Source organism: Astyanax mexicanus, chromosome 6 (genome assembly GCF_023375975.1).
Source record: "Astyanax mexicanus isolate ESR-SI-001 chromosome 6, AstMex3_surface, whole genome shotgun sequence".
NCBI classification, from domain to species: Eukaryota; Metazoa; Chordata; class Actinopteri; order Characiformes; family Acestrorhamphidae; genus Astyanax; species Astyanax mexicanus.
This window is the reverse complement of record NC_064413.1, coordinates 3,193,101-3,218,637: the sequence shown is the minus strand read 5'-3', so window position 1 is coordinate 3,218,637 and position 25,537 is coordinate 3,193,101. Positions and strand designations below refer to the sequence as shown.

Here is a 25,537-nt window from a genome sequence, read left to right as displayed (position 1 = left end):
GGTGAGTGGAGAAGCAGAGCAGTCAGCTGTTCTACAGACGTCTGGGGTTTGTGGATTTTCTTATTTAGGATTAGATTTGCTGAGATAGATTTAAAAATACACCTTTATTTACAGTTTTACTTTTTAATATCAGTTCTAGTGAGAATGTAGGTCTTAGTAGGTGAAGAATACTTGCTGGAATTTTGGATCAAACTTCATTTGTCCTTTTATATTTACCCTTTTTTTTTACTTAAATCAGTCAAACAAAGAGAAAACATAACATTTAAAATAAGTGTATAAATAATCAGTTAACTATTATTTGTAGGAACAATGGATTTTCTCGCTGTTCTTCTGCTGAGCTTGGCTGTCTCTCCTGTATCATCTCTGGTAAGTAACAAAACATATATTTTACTGTAAAAAAAAATGAATCAGTGCAATGTAATGATGTAATAAATCAATCATTCTTTCATGTAGTGTGTAAAATGTTCCTAAACCTCAATGACATGATGTTGCCCTCAGGCAACACAACATACCACTTTTTGTTTAGGTAATTACAGAATCACTTTCACTTTAATCTTTACTTTTTAAATAATATAACATTATAACAGTAAAATTAACAGTGTTGTTTTATTTTATAAATTACAGACAGCATTTCTCTCAAATTCCAAATAAAAAATATTGTCATTTAAAGTATTTAATTGCAGAAAATGAGAAATGGCTGAAATGAAATAGGCAAAAAAGATGCAGAGCTTTCAGACTTTCTCAAATAATGCAAACAAAGTTCAAAAATCAATACTTGGTGAAATAACCCTGGTTTTTAATCACAGTTTTTTTCATTTGTCTTGAAATCATGTTCTCCTCCACCAGTCTTACACACTGCTTTTGGATAACTTTATGCTGCTTCACTCCTGGTGCAAAAATTCAGGCATTTCAACTTGGTTTGATGGCTTGTATATATTGTATATATATATATATAGTCTCTACTATGCTAGCGGTGGTGGTAAATTACACAGCTACAGTTCAGCAACCTTACTGAAGCTCAGTGATTACCTGTTTCTCAGCAGAACAATAGCCAGCTCACTCATTACCATGGTTCAGGACACTGTTTGTGTTTGTGTGTGCTGTTGAGTGCTATACCTGGCAATCCTGAGTGTGGAAATGGGATTGGGGAATGGCAGTGTGCAGATTCGGAGAGTGCAACCCAAATAGATTTCCGTGACAAACCACAAAGTTGCCAGTGAATAGCATCTCAGAAAAAAAAAATTGTACATTTTATACAGTTTTCTTTAAACTAAGGGTCATTTTTTGGCCATGTCTGCAATGCTGCATGGTTAGATTTAAGTTAAATTAATTTTTTTTTTTTTTCATTTAGACATTTCAGTAATTGTTTTTGCAATTTTCATTAAAATATCAAGCTATTTATACATGACAGAGAATTCCCAATGCACAATATTTAATTGTAATTATTATATTGAGTTAAATTAAACTCATTTTATATGTTTTTTTATATGTTTTATATGTGGATTTTGTGATGTTTTTCTACAGCCCAATCAGCTGCCAACAATAATAGGTAAGTTTTTAGCCACAAACAGGATTAAAAAACAGAAAAATGTATTTATGAGTTGGGTTAATGACTTTTTATCATTTAAGGCCTTTTTTAAAGGGTTACATAATAAAAATATAAAAAAGAGTTCCATATAGAACCATAGTAGCTTAAAGAAGGACTTCAGTGCATAATTTGTTTAATTCAGAAGTTGTTTCTGGTGAAAAAAATACTTTGTACTTATAACATATTGAGAAAGGTCTAAAGATGCTGTAAATATACTAACAAATGTATGTACTTACTTAAAATATATTAAAAATACATTAATTTTATGCTTTCATCAAATGTTTGAAAGTAAACTTTGATCATACTTTTTATAATATAGTACAATATATTGTTTTTTTAAACAGACTTCTATAAAGTACACTTTTAGTTTAATGTAATTAAATATACTTCTAAAATACTTATTTCCAAATACACTTTTGTACATTTTTAGCAAAATGTGTTAAATAAAAACAGCTAGTAGTTCAGTTAAAGTACAATGTATCATGTAACTTTTTTAGAAAGTAAATTAAATTACTACATTGGTAAAATGATTTAAAAATATATTTATATAACATATAAAAAATATATTTTTATATGTTATAGAAAATGAAATATATTACACTAATATAACAGTTAAAATGGATTCCAATGCTCTGTAAAAAAAAATTGTAACACGCTAAATATATTGTAGTACAGTATATTAAAATATATACATATATATTTTATACCTAACAAATTATACTATATTAGAAGTGTGCTACTTACAAAAGACAGGAACAAGAAGCATATTTGTACTCTGATGTAAATATAGATCATATATATTTAACATCAATTCTTAATGTTAAATGTATTATAATGTTACTGTAAGCATATTTAAAATATGGGGTTACATACATTAAGTAGTTTAAGTGTTTAAATGTTACTTAAGTACTGCATATTTAAAATAGTTCCATTTTAGTACAGTTAAATTTATTTAACACAATTTAAGTAAGATTTTAGTACTATTTTCATACTGTAATTAAAGTATAATAAGTACAAAAAATTGTTTTATTTTAGCACGTTTTAAATATACTGATTAATATTAATAATGTGTATACATGAACACTTTAGTGCACTATAGCATAATAATGCTTAATCTACTTTAATCTACTTTATTATCACTAGATGTTTGCATGGTTAAACAGAGAAAGTTCTTTTTTAAGCTTGTTTCAATATTGTTATTGTTAGAAAGAACAATAGAAAGAACCCCTTTTTAAGCACTTTATACAGTATAATTGATCCTTTCGCTTGCACTTTACCACAGAACAAACTCTGAAATGCAATATCATAGTGTTGCGTCTTTAAAGCAGGTTACGGAGCTGACCGTGCGGTATTCTTTTACCCATATAAAAGAGAGAACAGCAGAACAGTGTGGGGAAGGAGTGTTTGAGGAGAGTTTCTATGAGAGAGAGGAGGTTTCTATGAAAAGCCTTTGTTTAGTCTTTGTTGAGGGTTTGGGTGAGGCTGGTTTCTGACGGAACAAAATATTTTTTTTTTTTTTTTTTTAAGTGCATGTGAATTATTAGAATAGTGAATAATGTATTTTTATGTACATAACTTCAGCACTGTGGTCAGGGGCAGTTCTAGGATCAGAGGTCTAGGGGTGATGAGCACACAACAAAACATGCCCCATTAACCCCCCCTTAAAAATAAAAAGAAATAACTTAAAATTGAGGCGAGTTCCCAGAAGGGTAAAATGTGGGACATATCAGGGGAACATAATCATGTAGTTTCAAGTCACTCACACATTAATATTTATTATATATATATTTTTTTATATAAATATATTTTTTAAACATTTTTTCGGTAGATAATAAGATAAAACTGTTAGCTAAAAAAAAAAGGGCAATAAAAAATCCCATCATTTATTTTCACCTTATTCCTTCACCTGAACCTGAACTTGCTCTTTACTTTAGAAAAACAACCCAATATCCACAGCTGATTGGCTTATCAGTAGTGGAACATTACCTGTCTTATCACAGTTTTACTTTTATTTTATTATTCTGCAACATTAATTATCGGATGCTCATACAGACAGTACTAGTCTAGCACCTCACCTTTAATATAACACACACACAAAAACACACAAAACTGACCAGCAGCCACTCAGCTAGACTCTCTCTTACTTTATTGTGTCAATAAATACATTTAAATATTTTTTAATTTTTTTCTGTATTATATTATGAAAAAAAAAATGCAAATATCAGGCAGCATATCATTATATTAGAAATCAGGGCTTTCTGCCATCAAGACATTTTATCTATATAATATAATGAATGATTAATCTTGATTAAAGTGTAAGAGGATGTACGATGATAAATGCTTTTTTATAGGCTTGATATGTGATCATAGTTTTTGTGGAACCTAGAAACTATTTTCTAATGTTACGCCCTCGCTATGTTTTCCTGTGTTTTCCCCGTTTCCTAGTGTGTTTCTCTAGTACTTTTCCATCACGTGTGTGTCATTTGTAGCTCCGCCCCTTCCCCAGGTGTTCAGTGTTTTATGTTACTATAAATAGCCCTCCTCTGCCACCTTGTCCTCCGTCGGTCTTTGCACCTTCCTCTGTCGTTTGTCTCGCCACGTTTGCTATTGTTTGTTCACGGTTTCGTTACGCTCTATTAGTTTCTTGTTTATTTCTAGTTCCCTTTATTTCTTGTATATTTCTAGTCACGTTTCTTGCCTGTTTGTTTCTTTGTTTATTTTGTATATATTTACGTATTTATCCGTTGTATATATTCCCTACCCTTGTTTTGTACTTATCTGTTTGGTTTAGCTCTTTGTTTGTTTTCCCTGTTTGTTTATGTATATATATTTATTCGTTATTCCCCTGTTTGTTTATTTGTTTACTTATTATTTATTAAAGTCTTGTTCTTACCCGCATTTAAATCCGCCTCCCGTCTCATCCCCGCGTAACACTAAGTAGTTGTTTATTTTATATTGTAGATTTTTAGGCTTTTAATCTTCAAAAGCATTAAAATAATCACTTACAGTACAGGCCAAAAGTTTATATATATATATATATATATATATATAGAATCTACAATGCAAATAGTCATTAAAATGCAATTAAAAAACACATTGAAAAAGACAAGGTGTGTATAAACTTTTGACCTGGACTGTACTGTACATACAGCTCATATCTTCACCACTCCCTGCTGTCAATCAAACTCTCCAGCTGTCAGTGTTGTCATGTTCTCTGTTGTCATCATCTGTCATCTCTGCTTTATGTAGAAGGCAAAGGAAGAAAGACCATCCCTGAAATAAACCAAGGTAAATCCTCTCTGATGTGTTTGGGGCGTGTACAGGTGTGATGGATCACAGTATAAACCAATAGGGTTTCAGAATGATATATGTGTTTATACTTCTCTACAGCCAATCACAATCAGATTCACTCTATCTGGATGGAGGAGAGATTTATTTGGATAGGGGTTTTATTGAACAATGAGAAGCCAAAATAAAAAACAAGCTGCAATAAGTAAATTGCAGTAACGAGGCTGTTTTTATTAAAATGTAAGGAATAAAAAGTTCAGATAACACATACACATTCTATTTAAAAATTAAGATAAAAGGTCAGATTTAGATCCTCTCTGTCACGCAAAATATCTAGTATATAATATATCTAATATATCTATTGTTTCAGTTTTTCACAGGCATTTTTTGATATATCATTTTTCTTCTTCTATGAAGAAAAATGTTAGAGGTACACATTATTTTAATAATAAAAAAAGCAATACAGTGAAAAATGAAAGAAAAAATTATTCCTTTGTGTGAAGCTGTTGGAAAAACATAACTGATAAAAAAAAAAATAATAATAATAAGTCCAATACATTTTATCCTGATCATTATCTAAAAGTTTTAAGTTATTTTTTTTATTAGTTATTTATTTTTCATAGTTTATATATATATATATATATATTTATGAGCTCCAAGTAAATTCCACAAATTCCAAATATATATTTTATTTGCGATTAAATAATTACTGACTAAATACGAGTGATTGTTATGTGTTTTGTATTTAAACTAATGTTTTATTTTTGATGTGATGTAAAAAATAAACAAATTTATTTTTAATTAATGCATTTTGTTTTGGACATAACTGTAAAAATACAATAAATACCGATATGTACACTATACATTATTGCTGTATATGTTTATTTTTTTACATTTTGTCAGAATTTCAACAGAAATAGACTAAAATTATTTATTTTTTAAAACCTTGTTAAGATAAATCCTATTTCTGCTTCATTCAATTCTCTGTTGTTCCTTCAGGTTTAAACCTTGTGGAAGGAGACATCAAGCAGGTGAACCTAATAGAGAATATTTCATGTTGAATTAAATCATAAATCAAAAATGTGATTTATGTAAGCTACCTTGTTTTTGACCAATTCCTCATTAAATCAGATCAATCGAGGAGTTCAGAAGAGTGTAATTTTGGGGCAACAGTACCGATGGACAGACAAACGCATCCCCTATGTGTTCAATGGAAGTCTTAGTAAGTATTTATTTATGTATTTATAATAAAAGACCACTTCAGTTTATGAATCAGTTTACCTGATTTTGCTATTTATAGGTTTATATTTGAGTAAAATTAACATTGTTATTTTATTGTTATTCTATAAACTACAGACAAAATTTCTCCCAAATTCCAAATTAAAAAATATTCTCATTTAGAGCATTTATTTTGGCTGAAATAACAAAAAAGATGCAGAGCTTTCAGACCTCAAATAATGCAAAAAAAATAATAATAAGTTCATATTCATAAAGTAGTTTTAAGAGTTCAATAATCAATATTTGGTGGAATAACCCTGATTGGTTTTTAATCACAGTTTTTGTCATGCATCTTGGCATCATGTTCTCCTCCTCCACCAGTCTTACACACTGCTTTTGGATAACTTTATGCTGCTTTACTCCTGGTGCAAAAATTCAAGCAGTTCAGTTTGGTGGTTTGATGGCTTGTGGTCATCCATCTTCCTCTTGATTACATTCCAGAGGTTTTCAATTTGGTCAAATCAAGGGAAAATATCATCATTAAATGGTCAAAAGTTTCAGAACTCCCCCATTTTTTCCCTTTATGTTTGCCGTTTAAGCTCTTCAGGTCGAGTAAATAACTGAAAATGGTATAAAAATCCACAGTACAAAATTCTACCTGGATATCCCCCTATAAGGGAAAGAAATGAACTAAAACTGAAAAGAGTTAAAGTTTATTGTCAGCAAAAACTGGGAAAAAATGTATATAGCATAAAAAAGAGGGGGTTTAGCAAATAATTAATCGGTTAACAGCTAACTAATATTAATAATCTGATCTTTGAAAATTAATATTACAGAAATTAGCATTATTGTACTCTATACTGCAGCATGCACACAAAACTGATACTGGAATATTCAGGTCCGGCTGACCCACATGGCAACGGCACCTTTAGCTCAGCTTAACATGATTGGACTAAGCAGTGATAAATATATATATATATATATATATATATATATATATATATATATATATATATATATATATATATATATATATTTATGTATCACATAAGCAGTGATGAATATATATATTTATCACATCATATATATATATCACTGCTTAGTCCAATCATGTTAAGCTGAGCTAAAGGTGCCGTTGCCATGTGGGTCAGCCGGACCTGAATATTCCAGTATCAGTTTTGTATATATATATATACATATATATATATCATTTTATTGCATTGTAACCATTTGAAAATATGTTGTTTCAGGCATAAACGACAGAGGAGTTATTTTAAGAGCCTTTGAGCAGATGAGACTGAAATCCTGCATTGAATTTGTCCCCCGAACTACAGAAGAAGACTACGTCTCTATCGAATCACAAGACGGGTACGGTGAATTCTCAATCAAATCTATGCTATGAGCTCAAAATAACTGCACTGCATTGTTAGATCTAAACATCTAAAACTGTATTACAGATTTAAAATGATAAATACAAGACTTGCTACAGCCGTGACTGTGTAGAAACAGGTTCTGAGTTTTGAGTGTGAGAAGATAATGGGAAAGAAATGCTCGGTGGTAATGTTGAAGAGATTATATACAGCAGTTGGAGAATGAAGCTGAAACACCTGGTTTTAGACCACATTAATTGATTGTGGTGACGGACAGTTCTGGTGGAAACAGGAGAGTTGAGGTGCACATTGAATTCTGCCGTGATTTGATCAGCCGTGGTTTTATGTTTTTCGGATACAATCCGGGTTATCACTCGAAAAACATCCCATTCAGACAGCTTCCTCTTACAGCGTCCACAGTTAATCCTGTTGGATGTGGTTGGTTCTTCTTGGTGGTATGCTGACATTACCCTGGATACCGTGGCTCTTGATACATCACAAAGACTTGCTGTCTTGGTCACAGATGCTTCAGCAAGACGTGCACCAACAATTTGTCCTCTTTTGAACTCTGGTATGTCTCCCATAATGTTATAGTGTGCATTGCAATATTTAGAGCAGAACTGTGCTCTTACCCTGCTAATTGAACCAACACTCTGCTCTTACTGGTGCAATGTGTAATTAATGATTAAAGATTGAACACCAGGCTGCTCCAATTTAGCCATGAAACCTAAAATCCCACACTAAAATGAGACAGGTGTTTCAGTTTCATTGTTCAACTTCTATATGTCTATAGATAATGTAGAAACAGGTTATGAGTTGTGAGTGTGAGAAGATGATGGGCAGATGCTCAGTGATAAAGTTAATCAGTGCAGGGTTGAAGTGCAGGAATGCAACACTGCGGGGCAGTCAGGAGCCAGACTGAGCAACATCTGATAATATTTATCAAACCTGTTGAAAGTTGGCCCGCTGTTAAGCAGGTTTTTATAATGTGAGATTCAAAGTTTGAATGCTAGGTGTCAGAAACGGGCCAAAGAGTCTAAAAGCGGAGAGGGTGCGCATTTCTAGCGCAGAAAATCGGGTCAAAGAGTCTAAAAGTGGAGAGAGTGCGCATTTCTAGCATAGAAAATCGGGTCAAAGAGTCTAAAAGCGGAGAGGGTGCGCATTTCTAGCGCAGAAAATCGGGTCAAAGAGTCTAAAAGCGGAGAGGGTGCGCATTTCTAGCGCAGAAAAACGGGTCAAAGAGTCTAAAAGCGGATAGAGTGCTCATTTCTAGCGCAGAAAAACGGGCCAAAGAGTCTAAAAGCAGAGAGTGGGCATTTCTAGCACAGAAAAACGGGCCAAAGAGTCTAAAAGCGGAGAGAGTGCTCATTTCTAGCGCAGAAAATAGGGTCAAAGAGTCTAAAAGCGGAGAGAGTGCGCATTTCTAGTGCAGAAAATCGGGTCAAAGAGTCTAAAAGCGGAGAGTGTGTGCATTTCTTGCGCAGAAAAACGGGGCCAAAGAGTCTAAAAGTGGAGAGAGTGTTCAGTTCTAGCGCAGAAAAACGGGGCAAAGTAACAGACTTTGCCAATGGACAGTCCTATTGTACAACCTTAAAGGAGAACTCTGGTGTAAAATGGACTTTTGTTGTAGTAAAACATGATAAAAAGTTCATACCTTTAAGGAATAGCACACCTCCGTTCTCCCACAGCGTTCAGAGATCCACAAATTTTAACAGTTTGTCCCAAACCCTTCAGACGGGGCGATATGGGGCATAATTTACCCTGATAAATCAAATAAATCGCTTTTTACACCGTTATCCAGCAGCTCAAAGTAGCTCCACACCTGCTTGCTAGAATCCGGAGAGCCCTGACATTTAAAACGAGGCATTAACAACTTTAAATGTGTAGAAGAAGCTTATTAAATACGGCGCCGGCTGCTACGCTATGCAGAGTCCATGTACAGTATATATATATATGTGTATGTCATTATCAGTACAGTGATGGTGGCGCTCAGAGCTGAAGCTAGCATTATAGGATGTAAACAGTGATTTTTAATAAGCTTCTTGTGCACTTTTTAAGTTATTAATGCCTCGTTTTAAATGTCAGGGCTCTCCAGATTCTAGTAAGGAGGTGTGGAGCTACTTTGAGCTACTGGATAACGGTGGAAAAAGCGATTTATTTGATTTATCAGGGTAAATTATGTCTCGTATCTCCCAGTCTGAAGGGTTTGGGACAAACTGTTAAAATTTCTGGATCTCTGAACGCTGTGGGAGAACGGAGGTGTCCTATTCATTAAAGATAAGAACTTTTTATCATGTTTTACTACAACAAAAGTCCATTTTACACGTACGGTGGCTTGCAAAAGTATTTATACCCCTTCAACATATTCACATCTTAAGATTCTCCTTGCTAAGTAAAAATAATTTTAAAAATTCAAGGTCCGTTGATCCAGGAATAAGCTGGTCTATATTCAGTATATTCAGGTATTGAGGTCAGCTGACCTCATTCTTTCATCAGCACATACTGGTGCTGAACCTAAACCTGCAGACCAACTGCAGCATCAACCAACCAACCCCACATCATTTACTTACCTGTAGTTTAATCCAGGGTGGGTAGTTTTGACAGCTTTTTCCTGGTTTAAATATTTAAATATTTATTTTTTATGCAGGTTGAGCTGTTATTGGTACCATTGGATTTTTGTGTGTGTGTGAGTTAAAGGAACTCTTCCAAACTCTTATTTTAAAAACCCACTCTTTCCCTGATTTACAGGTGCTGGTCAGACATTGGGATGAGAGGTGGAATGCAGACGCTCTCAATTGGAGACGGGTGTGCGTTCCTCTCCACCGTGGAGCACGAGTTTCTTCACTGTCTGGGATTTAATCACGAGCAGAGCCGATATGATCGGGACGACTACGTGGAAATCATTACTGAAAACATCATTGCAGGTCATCGCCATGTTGCTCATTTTTTTCAATGTTCAATTTTGCTTCACACTGCAAATTTCTGGAGTTCAAAAATCCGTTAAAGAAAAGTTAAAGCAAAAATTTAATTTTTTGAGTTTATTTTCTAAATTAGACAACAACTCGAGTTCAGGCGAACTCGGGATTAGTTTCTCAGGGGGACGTCTGTGTAAAAAATATTTCAAATATTTCACACTTCAACTCTCTGATAAAACTCTAACATCCGGACTACAATTGAAAAAAACAGGAGGACCAGTGAGTTTCTAGGCTTTTTCGGTCACATGACATCCAGCGTTCAGTAGCTCCTCCATTTCCACTCGCTGTTGTTTTTTTGTTTTGTTTTTTACATGGATCTCAAATTTCTTGAGTTGATTTACCTTTACAGCTTTGCTACAGTATGAAACAACGCTCACTTTGTTGGGAGGGCGAAAGTGAAGCAGGGCTGTTTTAACCCTTGTGTGGTGTTCAGGTCTGTGGGACCCGTTTTCATTTTTCATCAAATTATACTAAAAAAATATTTTTTCTAACTCAAACTCATTGGCATTGGCTCATTTTTTGTGAAAAACATATATCAACCCCCCCCTACACATTTATATTACATACAGTCTGTTTGGCCAAGGGCTGTAAATTTGAAACTAAACAAATTTTCTACTCATATCTTGAGTTTAATTCATTTTCTTTTACATTTTATTAAAAAACTAATAAAAAAAGAGTAGCACTTTTTAAAAGAAATGTAACATAAGAAAGGTAAAGGGCAAATATTAACCATGTAAGCTGTTTATATTGCTTGCAATTTAGGTGAAGCGAGCATGTGTAAAGCATTTTAATGTAAAATTGCTTAATTTTGCTGAATTAAATACAAGTAACAAAGTAAACGAGTAACAAAAATATGAACACCACGCAAGGGTTAATCTAAGAAAGAAAGAAAGAAACGAAAGCACAAGCTAACTACCCTTATAATAAAGCACTGGTTAGCCATATAGATAGAAAGATACTTTATTGTTCCCTGAGGGAAAATTCTAGAAATATTGACAAAATTACAACATATGATGTCAATATGAATTGACAGTTATGCTAAGAAGGAGTTTAAATGATGCCAGGAGCCAATAGAAAGGATGCACTTCTTATGTGGTCTACTAAAAAATGTGAATTAGACTTTCTCTACGTACCATCACTCCTGAAATGGTCACACACACAGTGGCCATTATACATACATACATTTTTGAAGCGGTGCATGCATTTAACATTCCTCAATCCACGCCATAGAAGGCATTATCACCCACAGTGGACAGCGCAGTGGTTGGTAATGATCGTGATCGGCGACGACGTGAAATCCACTTGGTTACATGGGTTTTGTAAATCTATGTAATTAATTTGTGCTTCTGTTTGTACTGGTTTCAGCCCAGTTGCACAACTTCGACAAGAAGAGCGAGCAATCCAGCACCACACAGGGAACCCCTTATGACTACACGTCTGTGATGCACTACGGACAAGACGCTTTCACCAACGGCAACGGAAACACCATCCACACCCGAGTCCCGAGGTTCCAGAATGTGATTGGTCAGGAGTACGACTTGAGCCCTTGGGATTCTTATGAACTAAGCAAGCTCTACAACTGCAGTACGTATATTTAATATTATTATTATTTTTTTAAATATAAGGAGTAAAAAGTTCAGGTAAGAAGTAAAAAGTCTAATACACTACATTTATTATTTGTCCTGATATTATGTAATGTGTTTTAATTATGTGCTGTTAAACATTTTCCTCACAGATAAATCCATTTCCTATCTGGACGGCTGCAGTTTTGATGGGTATAACAGCATGTGTGGGATGACTGCGTGCGACAGCAAATGGAGCGTGCGCTCATTTGTTTACACAGGACCCGACAGTGACCACACCGGCCTGCCATCTCTAGGTGACATCTTCATTTCTATCTGTATTTCCTGAAACTACTACTACTCTACTACTACTACTAATACTCTTCTACTACTCCTACTCCTACTACAAATAATATCCATACTACTACTACTGTTACTACTACTAATACTCTTCTACTACTCCTACTACTACTACTACTACAACTACTACTATTACTACTACTGTTACCAGTTCTATTATCTATACTACTACTAAAACTCCTATTACTACTACAAATAATCCATCCATACTACTACTATTACTGCTACTACTAATACTCTTCTACTACTCCTACTTCTACTACTACTACTACTACAACTACTACTATTACTACTACTGTTACTGGTTCTATTATCTATACTACTACTAAAACTCCTATTACTTCTACAAATAATCCATCCATACTACTACTATTACTACTACTATCACTACTGCTAATACGACTACTACTATTACTACAGCTACTACAACTACTCCTACTACTACTACTATTACTACTGCTACTACAACTACTCCTACTACTACTACTAATACCACTACTACTATTACTACTGCTACTACAACTACTCCTACTACTACTACTAATACTACTACTACTATTACTACTGCTACTACAACTACTCCTACTACTAATACTAATACTACTACTACTACTATTACTACTGCTACTACAACTACTCCTACTACAATTACTACTACTACTGTTACGACTACTATTACTACTGCTAGTACTACTATTACTACTGCTACTACAACTACTCCTACTACTACTACTATTACTACTACTACTGTTACGACTACTATTACTACTGCTACTACTACTATTACTACTGCTACTACAACTACTCTTACTACTACTACTACTATTACTACTACTACTGTTACTACTACTATTACTACTACTATTACTACTGCTACTACAACTACTACTGTTACTACTGCTACTACAACTATTACTACTACTACTACATATTATCTATACTACTAATAAAACTCCTATTACTACTACTTCTACTATCCATACTACTATTACTACTGCTGCTGCTACTATAGTTAATACTACTGTTACTACTACTTCTACTATCCATACTACTACTATTACTTCTATTATTACTGTTACTACTGTTACTTCTACAACTACTGCCACTACTACTGTTACTACTACTACAGCTACTACTACTATTACTACTACTGTTACTAGTCATATTATCTATACTACTACTAAAACTCCTATTACTACTACAAATAATATCCATAGTACTACTGCTACTACTATAGTTAATACTACTGTTAATACTACTTCTATCCATACTACTACTATTACTGTTACTCCTGTCACTACTACTGTTACTATACTATTACTTCTACTACTACTTCTACTACTACTACTCCTACTACTGCTACTCTTTCTACTACAACAACTACTACTGCTACTACTGTTACTACTACTACAACTACTACAACTACTACTATTACTGCTACTGCTACTACTGTTACTACTACTACAACTACTACTATTACTGCTACTGCTACTACTGTTACTACTACTATTACGACTACTATAGTTAATACCACTGTTTCTACTACTCATACTATCCATACTACTACTATAACGACACTATTACTACTGTTACTTCTGCTACTCCTACTTCTACTGTTACTACTACTACTATTACTATTTTTACTACTACTACTACTGTTACTACCACTACAACTACTGCTACTACTACTCCTACTATTACTACAACTTCTACTACTAATAATAATATTATTAACAATAATAATAATGATAATACTCCTATTATTACTAATACTTATACTACTCCTATTACTTTTACTTCTACTCCTACTCTTACAACTACTCCTCCTCCTACTACTACTCATCCTACTACTAATAATAATACTAAGAATAATAATTGCTTTAAGTGTTACATTATTAGTTTGTATGTAATTATATATTTTAAATGTTTTCTTCCAGGTGTTCCTGCCGTGTCTATGAACGACACTTCATCAGGTATACTTTTAAAGTGGCACATTTCATATATGAATATTCAGACTGTCCTTTACAGAAGATGTTTAATTACGCAAAGGCCAGTGCTGCTTTGTTTACTATAGGAGCTTCGGAGTGCTGCGTAAAACATCACCACCACCACCACCACCACCATAAGCAGATACAGCTCGCTATCTATCGCTAGCCAGTTAGCATAACAAGCTAATACACTGAAGTGATGCTCATCTTACGCTGTCCAGCCTGGAGAGAAATGAGACCAGCGCTTTATCTGAAGAGCTCCTGCTGCTGTTCCTCACTGTATGAGTGTTTTTATCCAAGCAACAAACAGCAATACTTACAGTTTGAGTATTTTACGACCATTTGCAGTGTTTATGGAACTATTCAAAATATTACGTTTTGTAAAGGAAGCCGTGTTAAGGTTGTTGGTGATAATAAAATAATAAAAATACCGTGATATACTGTGAAACCATCAGAATCTTAAAAAATAGCATGATATTAAGCATGATATTAATTTTTGGTCGTATTGCCCAACACTAATATATAGCTAATATATATATATATATATATATATATATATATATATATATATATATAAAAATAAAGAGACCACTTCAGTTCAGTTTCTGAATCAGTTTCTCTGATTTTGCTCTATATTTATAGGTTTATGTTTGAGTAAAATGAACATTGTTGTTTTATTCGATAAACTACAGACAACTTTTGTCCCAAATTCCAAGTAAAAATATTGTAATTTAGAGCATTTATTTGCAGAAAATGAGAAAATGAAATAACAAAAAAAAAGATGCAGAGCTTTCAGACCTCAAATAATGCAAAGAAAACAAAAAGTTCATATTCATAAAGAGTTAAGAGTTTATCAAGTTTTTAGGAGATCACAGTTTTCATGCATCTTGGCATCATGTTCTTCTCCTCCACCAGTCTTACACACTGCTTTTGGATAACTTTATGCTGCTTTACTCCTGGTGCAAAAATTCAAGCAGTTCAGTTTGGTGGTTTGATGGCTTGTGATCATCCATCTTCCTCTTGATTATATTCCAGAGGTTTTCAATTTGGTAAAATCAAAGAAACTCATCATTTTTAAATGATCTCTTATTTTTGTGACTTGTGCAGTGCCAGGTTACTTTGCGCACTACAGTACGATGTATGAATCTGAAGGAGCGTCAGCTGTTCTGCAGAGTAAAGAGATGACCCGGAGGAGAGCATGCAACATCCAGTGCCTGGAGTTCTTCTACTATCACAGCGGCGCTCAGACTGACCAGCTCAACATCTGGATCAGGGAGTACGTGAACAACACGGACGTGATCGGAACCGTCAGACATATGAACCAGATTACAGGTAATTTCCAAAACAACCATCCAATACAACAATCAGAAATAGGTGGATGTTTTCCCCCCCCCTAAAAAAAGCATCCCCTACGGTTCCTATGCCAATGAAAAGATATACTTAAAGAAGTGTAAAGGGTCTACTCACTTTTGTGATACAGGGGTTGGAGAATGAAACTGAAACACCTGGTTTTAGAGCACAATAATTTATTGTGGTGACGGACAGTTCTGGTGGAAACAGGAGAGTTGAGGTGCACAAACATCCCTTTCAGACAGCTTCCTCTTACAGCGTCCACAGTTAATCCTGTTGGATGTGGTTGGTCCTTCTTGGTGGTTTGCTGACATTACCCTGGATAAAGTGGCTCTTGATGCATCACAAATACTTGCTGTCTTGGTCACAGATGCTCCAGCATTTTGAACTCTGGTATGTCCCCCATAATGTTGAGTGCATTGCACACTAATATTTAGAGCAGAACTGTGCTCTTACCCTGCTAATTGAACCAACCTTCACACTCTGCTCTTACTGGTGCAATGTGCAATTAATGATTAAAAACTAGCCACCAGGCTGCTCCAATTTAGCCATGAAACCTCCAACACTAAAATGACAGGTGTTTCAGTTTCATTGTCCAACCCCTGTATACTGTATGTAACTTTTAATGTTCAAGATCAATTAATTAAAAAGATAGAAAGTATCACCCAAGTACTACCTTTCTGATTTTTGAGTCCAAAGTGTTTCGTCTTCTGATTTCTTTCGTCTGATGATTTGTTTAAAAACAGATTCACTTGACACATATAAACGATTGATGTTCAATCAACCATTTATAATAAAACTATTTATTATTTTTCTGATTCTGAGAGTGCATCATTAAAAATACCAAAAAGAACTGTTTTCTGATTAATTGGGCATGTGAGCTCCATACTTTTTTAACTTTCCAGGTCCTGCCACTAATCGCTGGCTGCTCCACTATGTGCCTCTGGATGCGAGCGGAGCGTTCTCGGTGGAATTCGAGGGCCGTAAGGGAGCCGGATCCTCCTCTGGAGGTTTCTCCGTGGACGATATCAACTTCTTAGAGTCGGAGTGTCCTCATAACGTGTGGCAGATCAGGAATTTCATGGAAGCAGTGAACTCCACGTCGGACGGACACATGTACAGCCCGCTGTTTTACTCTCCTGAGGGCTACCGCTATCAGGCAGTGCTGCAGCTGAGTGAGGAGATCATCAGCGTCTCTGTGAGGCTGGTCTCTGGTCTGTATGATGAGCTTCTGCCGTGGCCGTGCCCGTGGAGACAAGTGACGTTCGTGCTGCTGGACCAGAACCCCGACGTCCGACAGCGCATGTCAAGCCAAGACAGCATCACCACTGACCCGAAAGAAGTGTTCGGTGAGACCATGGAGATTTTACACTCTCTTTATTATCAGTTATACAGTACATCATCCATCATACCAGTTCTTTAAATGACCTCTCCTTCATGACTGTGGTTAAATACTGGCCTTAACCCTAGTAAGGCCAGTACCCTAAATTGGCCTTAAAATGCATTTATTGAGGTATAAGTTGTCCTGTGGTGTATAAATAGTAAAAATATGAAAAATATGCTTGGGGTGTAAAATGCTCAGATATCATTAAACAAGCCTAATGACTGAAACTGAAAGGATTGTAGCCGCTAGCATTTAGCCTTGCCCTATTTGCCAATGTGTGTTTAGATCAGTCTGGTTTAGTTAAAGTGGCACTAAATCCTCTCATTTTAGCTGAAAAACACATAGAAATGGTAGGATTAGTTTTGGAGGGGCACTGGGTGATGTATGGGTTTAATACAGCAGGAATACAGCTCCTGAAGGACTTACAGTGCTAGTGATAGGGGCATAGAGTGGTGCAAAGACGCAAAGAAATATTTGCTTTGCTTTTCTATTAATACAATTTTATTTATAATGTTTAAAACACATTGTTCTGTTTTAAAGGTTTTGTTACATTACCTCTGTCTACAAAAAATGTGGAAATGGAGATCAAATTCCCACATTTTTTAATTTCCCAATGGTTTCCAATGGTTTTAAAATGTCCAACATTTTCACATGACTGTAAAACGGTGCTATTTAAAAAAAATATATATATATATAATTTCCTATTATCCTGAATTTACTTACTTTCAATGTTTTTAGACCTGGGACATTTTTTTAATCTGTACATTGTTTTTATAATTATACAACATGGTGATAAGATTTACTGAAGTAATTTCACTGAAGATACAACAATTTTACACGCTTTTTATCTTTCAGGGGATAATTACCTGTGGAACAAACCCAGTGTAGTTGGAACTCCATACATCACTGCTGATAAAGAAGTTGTAAACGTCACTGCGTCAAAGTCTTTTAACATAAAGCTGAATAAGATACGCCTCAACGACAGGGAGTTTGTCAAAGGTGGTGATCTCATCCTTCTCTTCAGCATGCAAGGTGGGCTTTTATTTTGATTTTTTTTATTTTTTATTTTAAAGCTAATTACCTGTCCTGTCCTGTAGAGCCATTTTTAAGTTATGCATTCACTAATATACATATGTATTTATTGATTTTCCTATTATTTATATATATTTTTCTACTTTTTCTTGTGTGTTTTTTTACATGTTGGCGTGATCAGATATCTCAGGACTGCTCTTAAGTGACTCTTTGCCCTGCCCCGTTCTAATCTCGAAGGGTGACTACGTACCTCCTTATAAGGGCGCTGAAGATGCTCCCTGTTCTCAACGGTGAATCTCCATTACATTATAATTACATGGCATTAACTTCCCAAAATATGCAGTTTTAATGTGTCAAGTGGCTAAAATTTGCCTTAAATTGGTCTTAAAATGCATTTATTGAGGTATAAGTTGTCCTGTGACGTATAAATAGTAAAAATATGACTTTTCTTGGGGTGTAAAATGCTCAGATATCATTAAACAAGCCTAATTACCATATTTTTATAATACCCTACATAAAATAAAACTAAAAAAAAAATTGTAGCCGCTAGCATTTAGCCTTGCCGTATTTGCTTTAACAGAGTTCTGTTGTGTGTTTAGCTCAGTTTTGGCACTAAATCCTCTGAATTTAGCTGAAAAACACAAAGAAATGGTAGGATTAGTTTTGGAGGGGCACTGGGTGATGTATGGGTTTAGAGGTGGGGCAGCAGGAAGAAATAGCTGATTGGCTAAGCTGCAGCAGCAGCAGTGTGCCTCTGGTAGCGATGAGATGATGAGCAGATGGTTGGACGTCAGCAGGGGGCGGTATTATTATTATTGATAGACTGATTTGCATATTGTGAATATCTGCGTACTAAAGTAGACAGAAACATCATCCTCGCCTACAGCATAGTTAAACCTGAGAGGGCGCTGCTGGAGAGGCAAAAATTAAAGGTCAGGAAATGTTTAGACAAATTTTAAGAAACACATTTCAGCTATTTATGAATATATATATATATATATATATATATATATATATATATATATATATATATATATATATATATATAATTTTGTGCTCCCCTTCTGCCAAAGCTGGCACATTAAAGTCTTAATCATCCTATATATCAGCCTATATATTCCAATAATTAGCAGAGCCTGGAGGGGATGAGCTGCTCTCCAGTATCAACAACAGCTTGTGATTCTAAAGTCACCATCACTCTTTACAAGATTTTTATTAATTGGTTATTATTCTCAGCAGATGCAGAGGTCTTAGATAGAAAGTAGTATTCTGATTGGAACATAGTTTGATTATATAATTTAATATAGTTACATTATATGCCCTCTTATAATGTCGAAGGGTGACTACGTACCTTTTTTTATGAGGGTGCTGAAGATGGGTCATGTTCTCAACAGTAAATCTGATGAGTGCTGAGACAGCAGTTTTAAAAAGCATTAACATCCCAAAATATGCAGTTTGAATGTGTTAAGTGGCTAAACTGATGCCTTAAAGGTGCCGTAAAGGTGCCATATAATGACTTTATTGAGATTTAAGTTGTCCTGTGACGTATAAATGACTTCACCCTCAGCTCAACTCTTAAAAAAAAGACCAAAATAATTGGAGGGCTAATTTGGGAGAGGGACTGGGTGATGTATGGGTTTAGAGGTAGCGCTGAGACGCAAATGGTTGAATGCAAGCAGAGGCAATACTATTGATTGATTGGTTATTATATACAAAACTACTGATGTGTGCTGAGATAGCTTTTAAAGGTTTTTAAAAAGCATTAAAATCCCAAAATATTCAGTTTGAATGTGTTAAGTGGCTAAACTTATAACCTATTCCTTAAAGGTGCAATTATTGAGGTATAAGTTTGTCTGTGATGTATAAATAGTACAAATATGAGTTGTTTTTTGATTGGATCAAAGTTTGATTATATTATTTGATAGGAGCTATACATAATAACCTTGTTACATCTTTCTCCTGTTTTTATCTCCAGGCAAATTCCCACACCTGAGCCAACTGAAAGGTACTGTCTCATTGTGGAATTAATGATAATCTAATGAGCAGAAATACTTTTTAATACCACACGTAGTGACAATGTCTCATTTATATATGCAAATATACACCAATCAGCCATTACGTTAAAACATTACACATGCCTAATATGGTTTAGGCTCCCTCATGGTACCAAAACAGCTCCAAACTTTGCCTGTTATACATGATCTACATCTCTATCTGCACTAGAGACCTTGAGATTATTGAGGAGACCAGACACTTGCTGAAACATGAATGAGAGGAAAAGAGCCAATCAGCATTGCTGGTTATGCTGAGAGCAGAGATAAGGAGATCTGCACAAGCGCAGCAGCCGCAACAAGACTTATTATTGAGCCAACACTGTACAAACTGTCCATGAGATTTTATATATATATTATATATTATATATATATATATATTAATAGTACTTAAAACGTATTGAGAAATGTCTAAGCATGCTGTAAATATATTAACAGATTTATGCGCTTACTTAAAATATATTAAAAGCACATTAATCATCACTTTCATCAAATGTTTCAAAAAGTAAACTTTGATCATACTCTTTAAATACTTAAAAAGTAGAGTATAGTGTATTCTAAATGTCTTTAGACTACTATGAAGTACACTTTTAGTTTAATGTAATTTAATATACCTTTTAAATACACATTTTTGTACACTTTTAGCAAATTGTATTAAAACAACTGTTATAGTAGTTATATGCTAAAAATTGTAGTACAGTATATTAAAATATTTTTACAATTTTTATACCCAATGAAGTATTTCAAATAAACATTTTCAAATAACTTAAATTAACATAATTAAGTAACCAAGGTTATTTAAATGTATTTTTTCTGTCTTTTTAATTTGCTAATTTTTTCTTTTAATTTGTAACATTTTGATTGCTAATTTTATTTATTTATTTTTACTTTTTTGCACATTTGTTTTTTTTTTTTTGGCAATTAAAAAATTATGCAGAAGCAAACGAGAGGTTCCAGGAGTGAAAGTTTTTTTAGCAGTAAAATCCAGAAAAAAATACACAGGAAAAGAAATGACTAAAAAACACAAATCAAAGCAAAAACTGGCACAATAACTGCAAAAAATAATTAATTAACTAAGTATATTTAAATGTACTTTTTTAAATGTCTTTTGAATTTGCAAATTTTTTTCTTTTCATTTTTAAAATTTTGATTGCTAATTTTACTTATTTTGTTGCACAAAATTCTTTTAGCACAAAATTCGCTCAAAATTCATATAAAAATTAAAAAATTATGCAGAAGTAAATGAGAGATTCCAGGAGTGAAATTTTTAGCAGCAAAATCCAGAGAAAAATACACAGAAAAAAGCACACAAATGAAAGCAAAGACTGGCACAATTTAAACTTAAATAACTGCAAAAAAATAATGAAGTAACTAAGTATATTTAAATGTATTATTTTTAAAATGTCTTTTGAATTTGCTTCATTTTTTCTTTTAATTTTTAACATTTTAATTGCTTTTTTTTTTTGCACAAAATTATTTTAGCACAAAATTTGCTCAAATTTCATAGAACAATTAAAAAATGATGCAGAAGCAAACAAAAGTTTTTAGCAGCAAAATCCAGAAAAAAATACACAGAAAAAAAATTACTAAAAAACACACAAATGAAAGCAAAGACTGGCACAATTCAAATTTATTTATTTTTTAATATCTGCAAAAATATTAAAGTAACCTAGCATATTTTTTTAATTTTAATTCTTAAAATTTTATTGGCTAATTTTTTTTTTTTTTTTTGCACAAAATTATTTTGGCACAAAAATTACTAAAAATTCATAACACAGACTTGCCTGCTTTAACAGCTTTTATAGACATTCAGTGTTCACTATTTTTATCACTAATGTGGTGTAGTAGTAGTGTGAGTTGTGAGATGGTTTTTATCTGTTTATAAGGACTTTTTTTCTCTTTTCTTTTCCTTTTTAGCGAGTGCTTGGACATCTTCTGTTCCAGTGCTAACATCATTCACCCGTCAGTCGCCCTCCTGCTGGCGCTGATCCTGCTGCTCGTGAACTAGCAGCACAGTCTGCACAGTCATTACAAACCTATCTCTCAGAAACAAGACACCAATCACCAATCACTCTGATTAATAATAAAATTCTGATTGATTTTGTGACCTTTTTAAAATGGGAACTTAATACTAAAGCACTATTGAAGCACTATTATAGATAGATAGATAGATAGATAGATAGATAGATAGATAGATAGATAGATAGATAGATAGATAGATAGATAGATAGATAGATAGATAGATAGATAGATAGATAGATAGATAGATAGATAGATAGATAGATAGATAGATAGATAGATAGATAGATAGATAGACAAATTTTATCAATATATTTTATTTTTATTAAATAAAGACTGTAATCCTGGGTTCCGAGGTTTAAAAAATTCTCTTTTTAATTTTTACAGGTTATTAAATACATATATAATAATATATTATTGTCATTAATTATTATTCTGGAAGTGAAGATTTAAAATAAAAAATTAAAGTGCCTCTATTAACATATCATTTTGTCTAAAGTTTGTCTTTGTTCAGATGTTTTTTTATACGTTTATGCTAATAAATGTATTTATTATAAATAGTACAGAAACACTAAATGATGTTAATAAACAGATGTTTATCAGGTGGATAAGAAAATAATGAAATTATTGAACTTGAGTTAAAATAGAGATATTATAGGTAAATTGTTACTCCAGTAAAAGTAGAAGTCCTTTTTTTAGACCTCCACTTCAGTAATAATACAAATGTATTTGCATTAAAATGTTAAAGTGTCAGAATTTAAAATATCATGATTAATTATAATGTCCTACATTTTTTTGGCTGTTAAAATACAGTTATAAAAGAGTTTAGGATTAAATCTACTGATGAAAACTGATGGTCTGGCGTGGAGGTCTGGAAGTGAGGTGAGCTCAGGTAAATTTCTGGCGTGTTTCTATTATATATTTTGGTGGCGGAAAACACAGGTGCGCTGTGCACTGACTGATTAAAACCCTGACAACAGGGTTGTCAACTTTTAACTCAACAATAAACAGAATAAAGAATAAAATAACTGTAAAATTGTTGTTCCCTTAAATAAATGAGCTGCTGGCGTATCTTCACAGCATGAACGAGCAGCTCAGTATCTGTCTCTGCTGAGACGCACAAAAGCGACACGCTGTTAAAATACGAACGCGCCAAAGTCAGAGCTCACCCGACTCTTAAAGGGAATGACAACTGGCACACTGATTGGTTTATTTCATGTTTTACCCAAAATTTACCACACCCATGATTAATATAGAGAATTAGTTCATGCCTTTTGCTCATTCCAAGCCACACAAGCACATTCAAGCACTAAATCCAGCTGCATGATCTGCAATTGATCGCTGCGCCTCTACAGATGGCTAAAATACGGCCTTTAAACTCATTTACTCAATTGCAAGTAAGTTTGAATGGCTAATAATTTGGTTGTTTTTCTGGAACAAACCTGACATTAAGTGCCGTGTACAAAAACAGCACCTAAGCATGATTTTACCACCACCATGCTTAACAGTTCCTGGTGTTCCTGGTTTTGAATGCCTCGCCTTGCTTCCTTTAAATATACCTTATGTCTTGGTTATTATGTCCAAACAATTCAATCTGGGTCTCCTTCATCAGCATTGCCATCATGAAATTTTAAGGAGACGTGTCTTCTTCACATTTTCTTAATTATTCATCAGAGGCACGGTCAGCCTGTAGGGACTGTGGAGATCTATTGTTCTATTGCTACGGTCTCCTGAGATTACTCCAAAAGGGCATGGACAACTCATCCAGGAGGTCACAAAATAACCCACAACAATTAAAGAACTTGGGGTCTTAAATGCCTAAGGTCAGTTTACTGAAATTAATCACTTCTGACCCAAAATAACACAACGTCCGGTCTTACAATTGCCAACAAACATCTTGATGACCCCCAGGACTTTAGAAAAATATTCTGTGGACTGACAAGATAAAAGTGGAAAGATTTAAAAGCTGTGTGTCCCGATACATCTCTCATAAAACAAACACATAATTAAAAAAAAACATACAGATTAAAGAATATCATACTGAAAGGCATAAAAAAACACAACTCATCACCCTGGATACACCATCCCCACTGTGAAACATGGTGGTGGCTGCATCGTGCTGTGGGGAAGCTTTTCTTCAACAAGGACAGAGTTGAAGAAGGGAAGATGGATGGAATATGGATAAATACATGACAATCCTGCAAGAAAACCTGTTGGAGGCTGCAAAAGACTTGAGACTGGAAAGAGATTCACCTTCCAACAAGACAATGACCCTAAACATACAGCCAGAGCTACAGAGCTACAGTGGAATGGTTTGGATTAAAGAATATTCTATATATATGTTAGAATGATCCAGTCAACGTCCTGACCTAAATCTAATTGAGCTTCTGCTGCAAGACATGAAACCTGCTGTTCCCAGATGCTCTCCATCTGTTTTGTAAAGAAGAATGGAGCAAAAATCTCAGTCTCTAGATGTGGAAAGCTGGTTGAAACAAACCCCAAAAGCCCTGCAGCTAAGTTAAGTTAATGGTTAAAACGTGACAAACTTTGAAAACAGTTTCAATTTCAATTCTTTGGAAAGTGACTGTATCTGGATGTTTGATAATGAGATCACGTTGGAATGTGAGTACGTGCATCAAGACTAGCCAGATTAATGATGATAAAGCAGTATGAACCTGCTGACATCAGAAAACAAAATTCATTACACATTTTCACTTTTTTACTTCTAATTCTTACATTTTCACACAATTATCTGAACTTTCTACTCCTTACATTTTTATAAAAACACGTTACTCCTATTTCATTTAATCTCGATTATTAAATTCCCCATCCAAAATCTGATTGTGATTGGATGTAGAGAAGTATAAACATTATACCATTCCGACTCCCTATTGGTTTATACTGTGATCCATCACACCTGCACACGTCCGTACTTTTTTTCCTGTTTGAATTTTAGAATAGTAAAATAAAAACAAGTAATTCTTTTTAAAATAGTCTAATGTTCGCTTAGATACAAAAAAAACTAACAGAATAAACAGCAGCCTGTGACTGTGACTGTATAGTATATGTATATGTATATGTATATATGTACAGTATATAGTATATATGTATAAGTACACAGTTTATTTTACTGTGTATATTTAGATACTGCACACCCTGGTAAAAAAAGAAAATATATATATATACTTAATTGTACTTAAAACATATTCAGAAATCTCTGAGTATGCTGTAAATATACTAACAGATTTGTGTAATTACCTAAAATATATTAAAAGTAGATTAATATTATGCTTTTATCAAATGTTTGAAAGTAAACTTTCATCATACTTTTAAAAAAGCACATACAGCATAG

The 25,537-nt window shown here is 33.8% G+C and overlaps 1 protein-coding gene across 1 annotated transcript; it reads left to right on the top strand.

The window, feature by feature from the left end:
* Nucleotides 1-22,669, top strand: LOC103047091 (meprin A subunit beta). The gene is made up of 17 exons (XM_022674237.2): nucleotides 1-46; nucleotides 305-366; nucleotides 1,525-1,549; nucleotides 4,838-4,876; nucleotides 5,876-5,907; nucleotides 6,008-6,098; nucleotides 7,345-7,462; nucleotides 10,213-10,388; nucleotides 11,805-12,023; nucleotides 12,175-12,318; nucleotides 14,299-14,334; nucleotides 15,457-15,681; nucleotides 16,605-17,048; nucleotides 17,939-18,115; nucleotides 18,297-18,405; nucleotides 20,091-20,120; nucleotides 22,084-22,669. The coding sequence occupies exons 2-17, from the start codon at nucleotides 310-312 to the stop codon at nucleotides 22,172-22,174; spliced, it is 2,013 nt and encodes a 670-aa protein (XP_022529958.2). The 5' UTR covers nucleotides 1-46; nucleotides 305-309; the 3' UTR covers nucleotides 22,175-22,669.
* The last annotated feature ends 2,868 nt before the right edge of the window (nucleotides 22,670-25,537 follow it).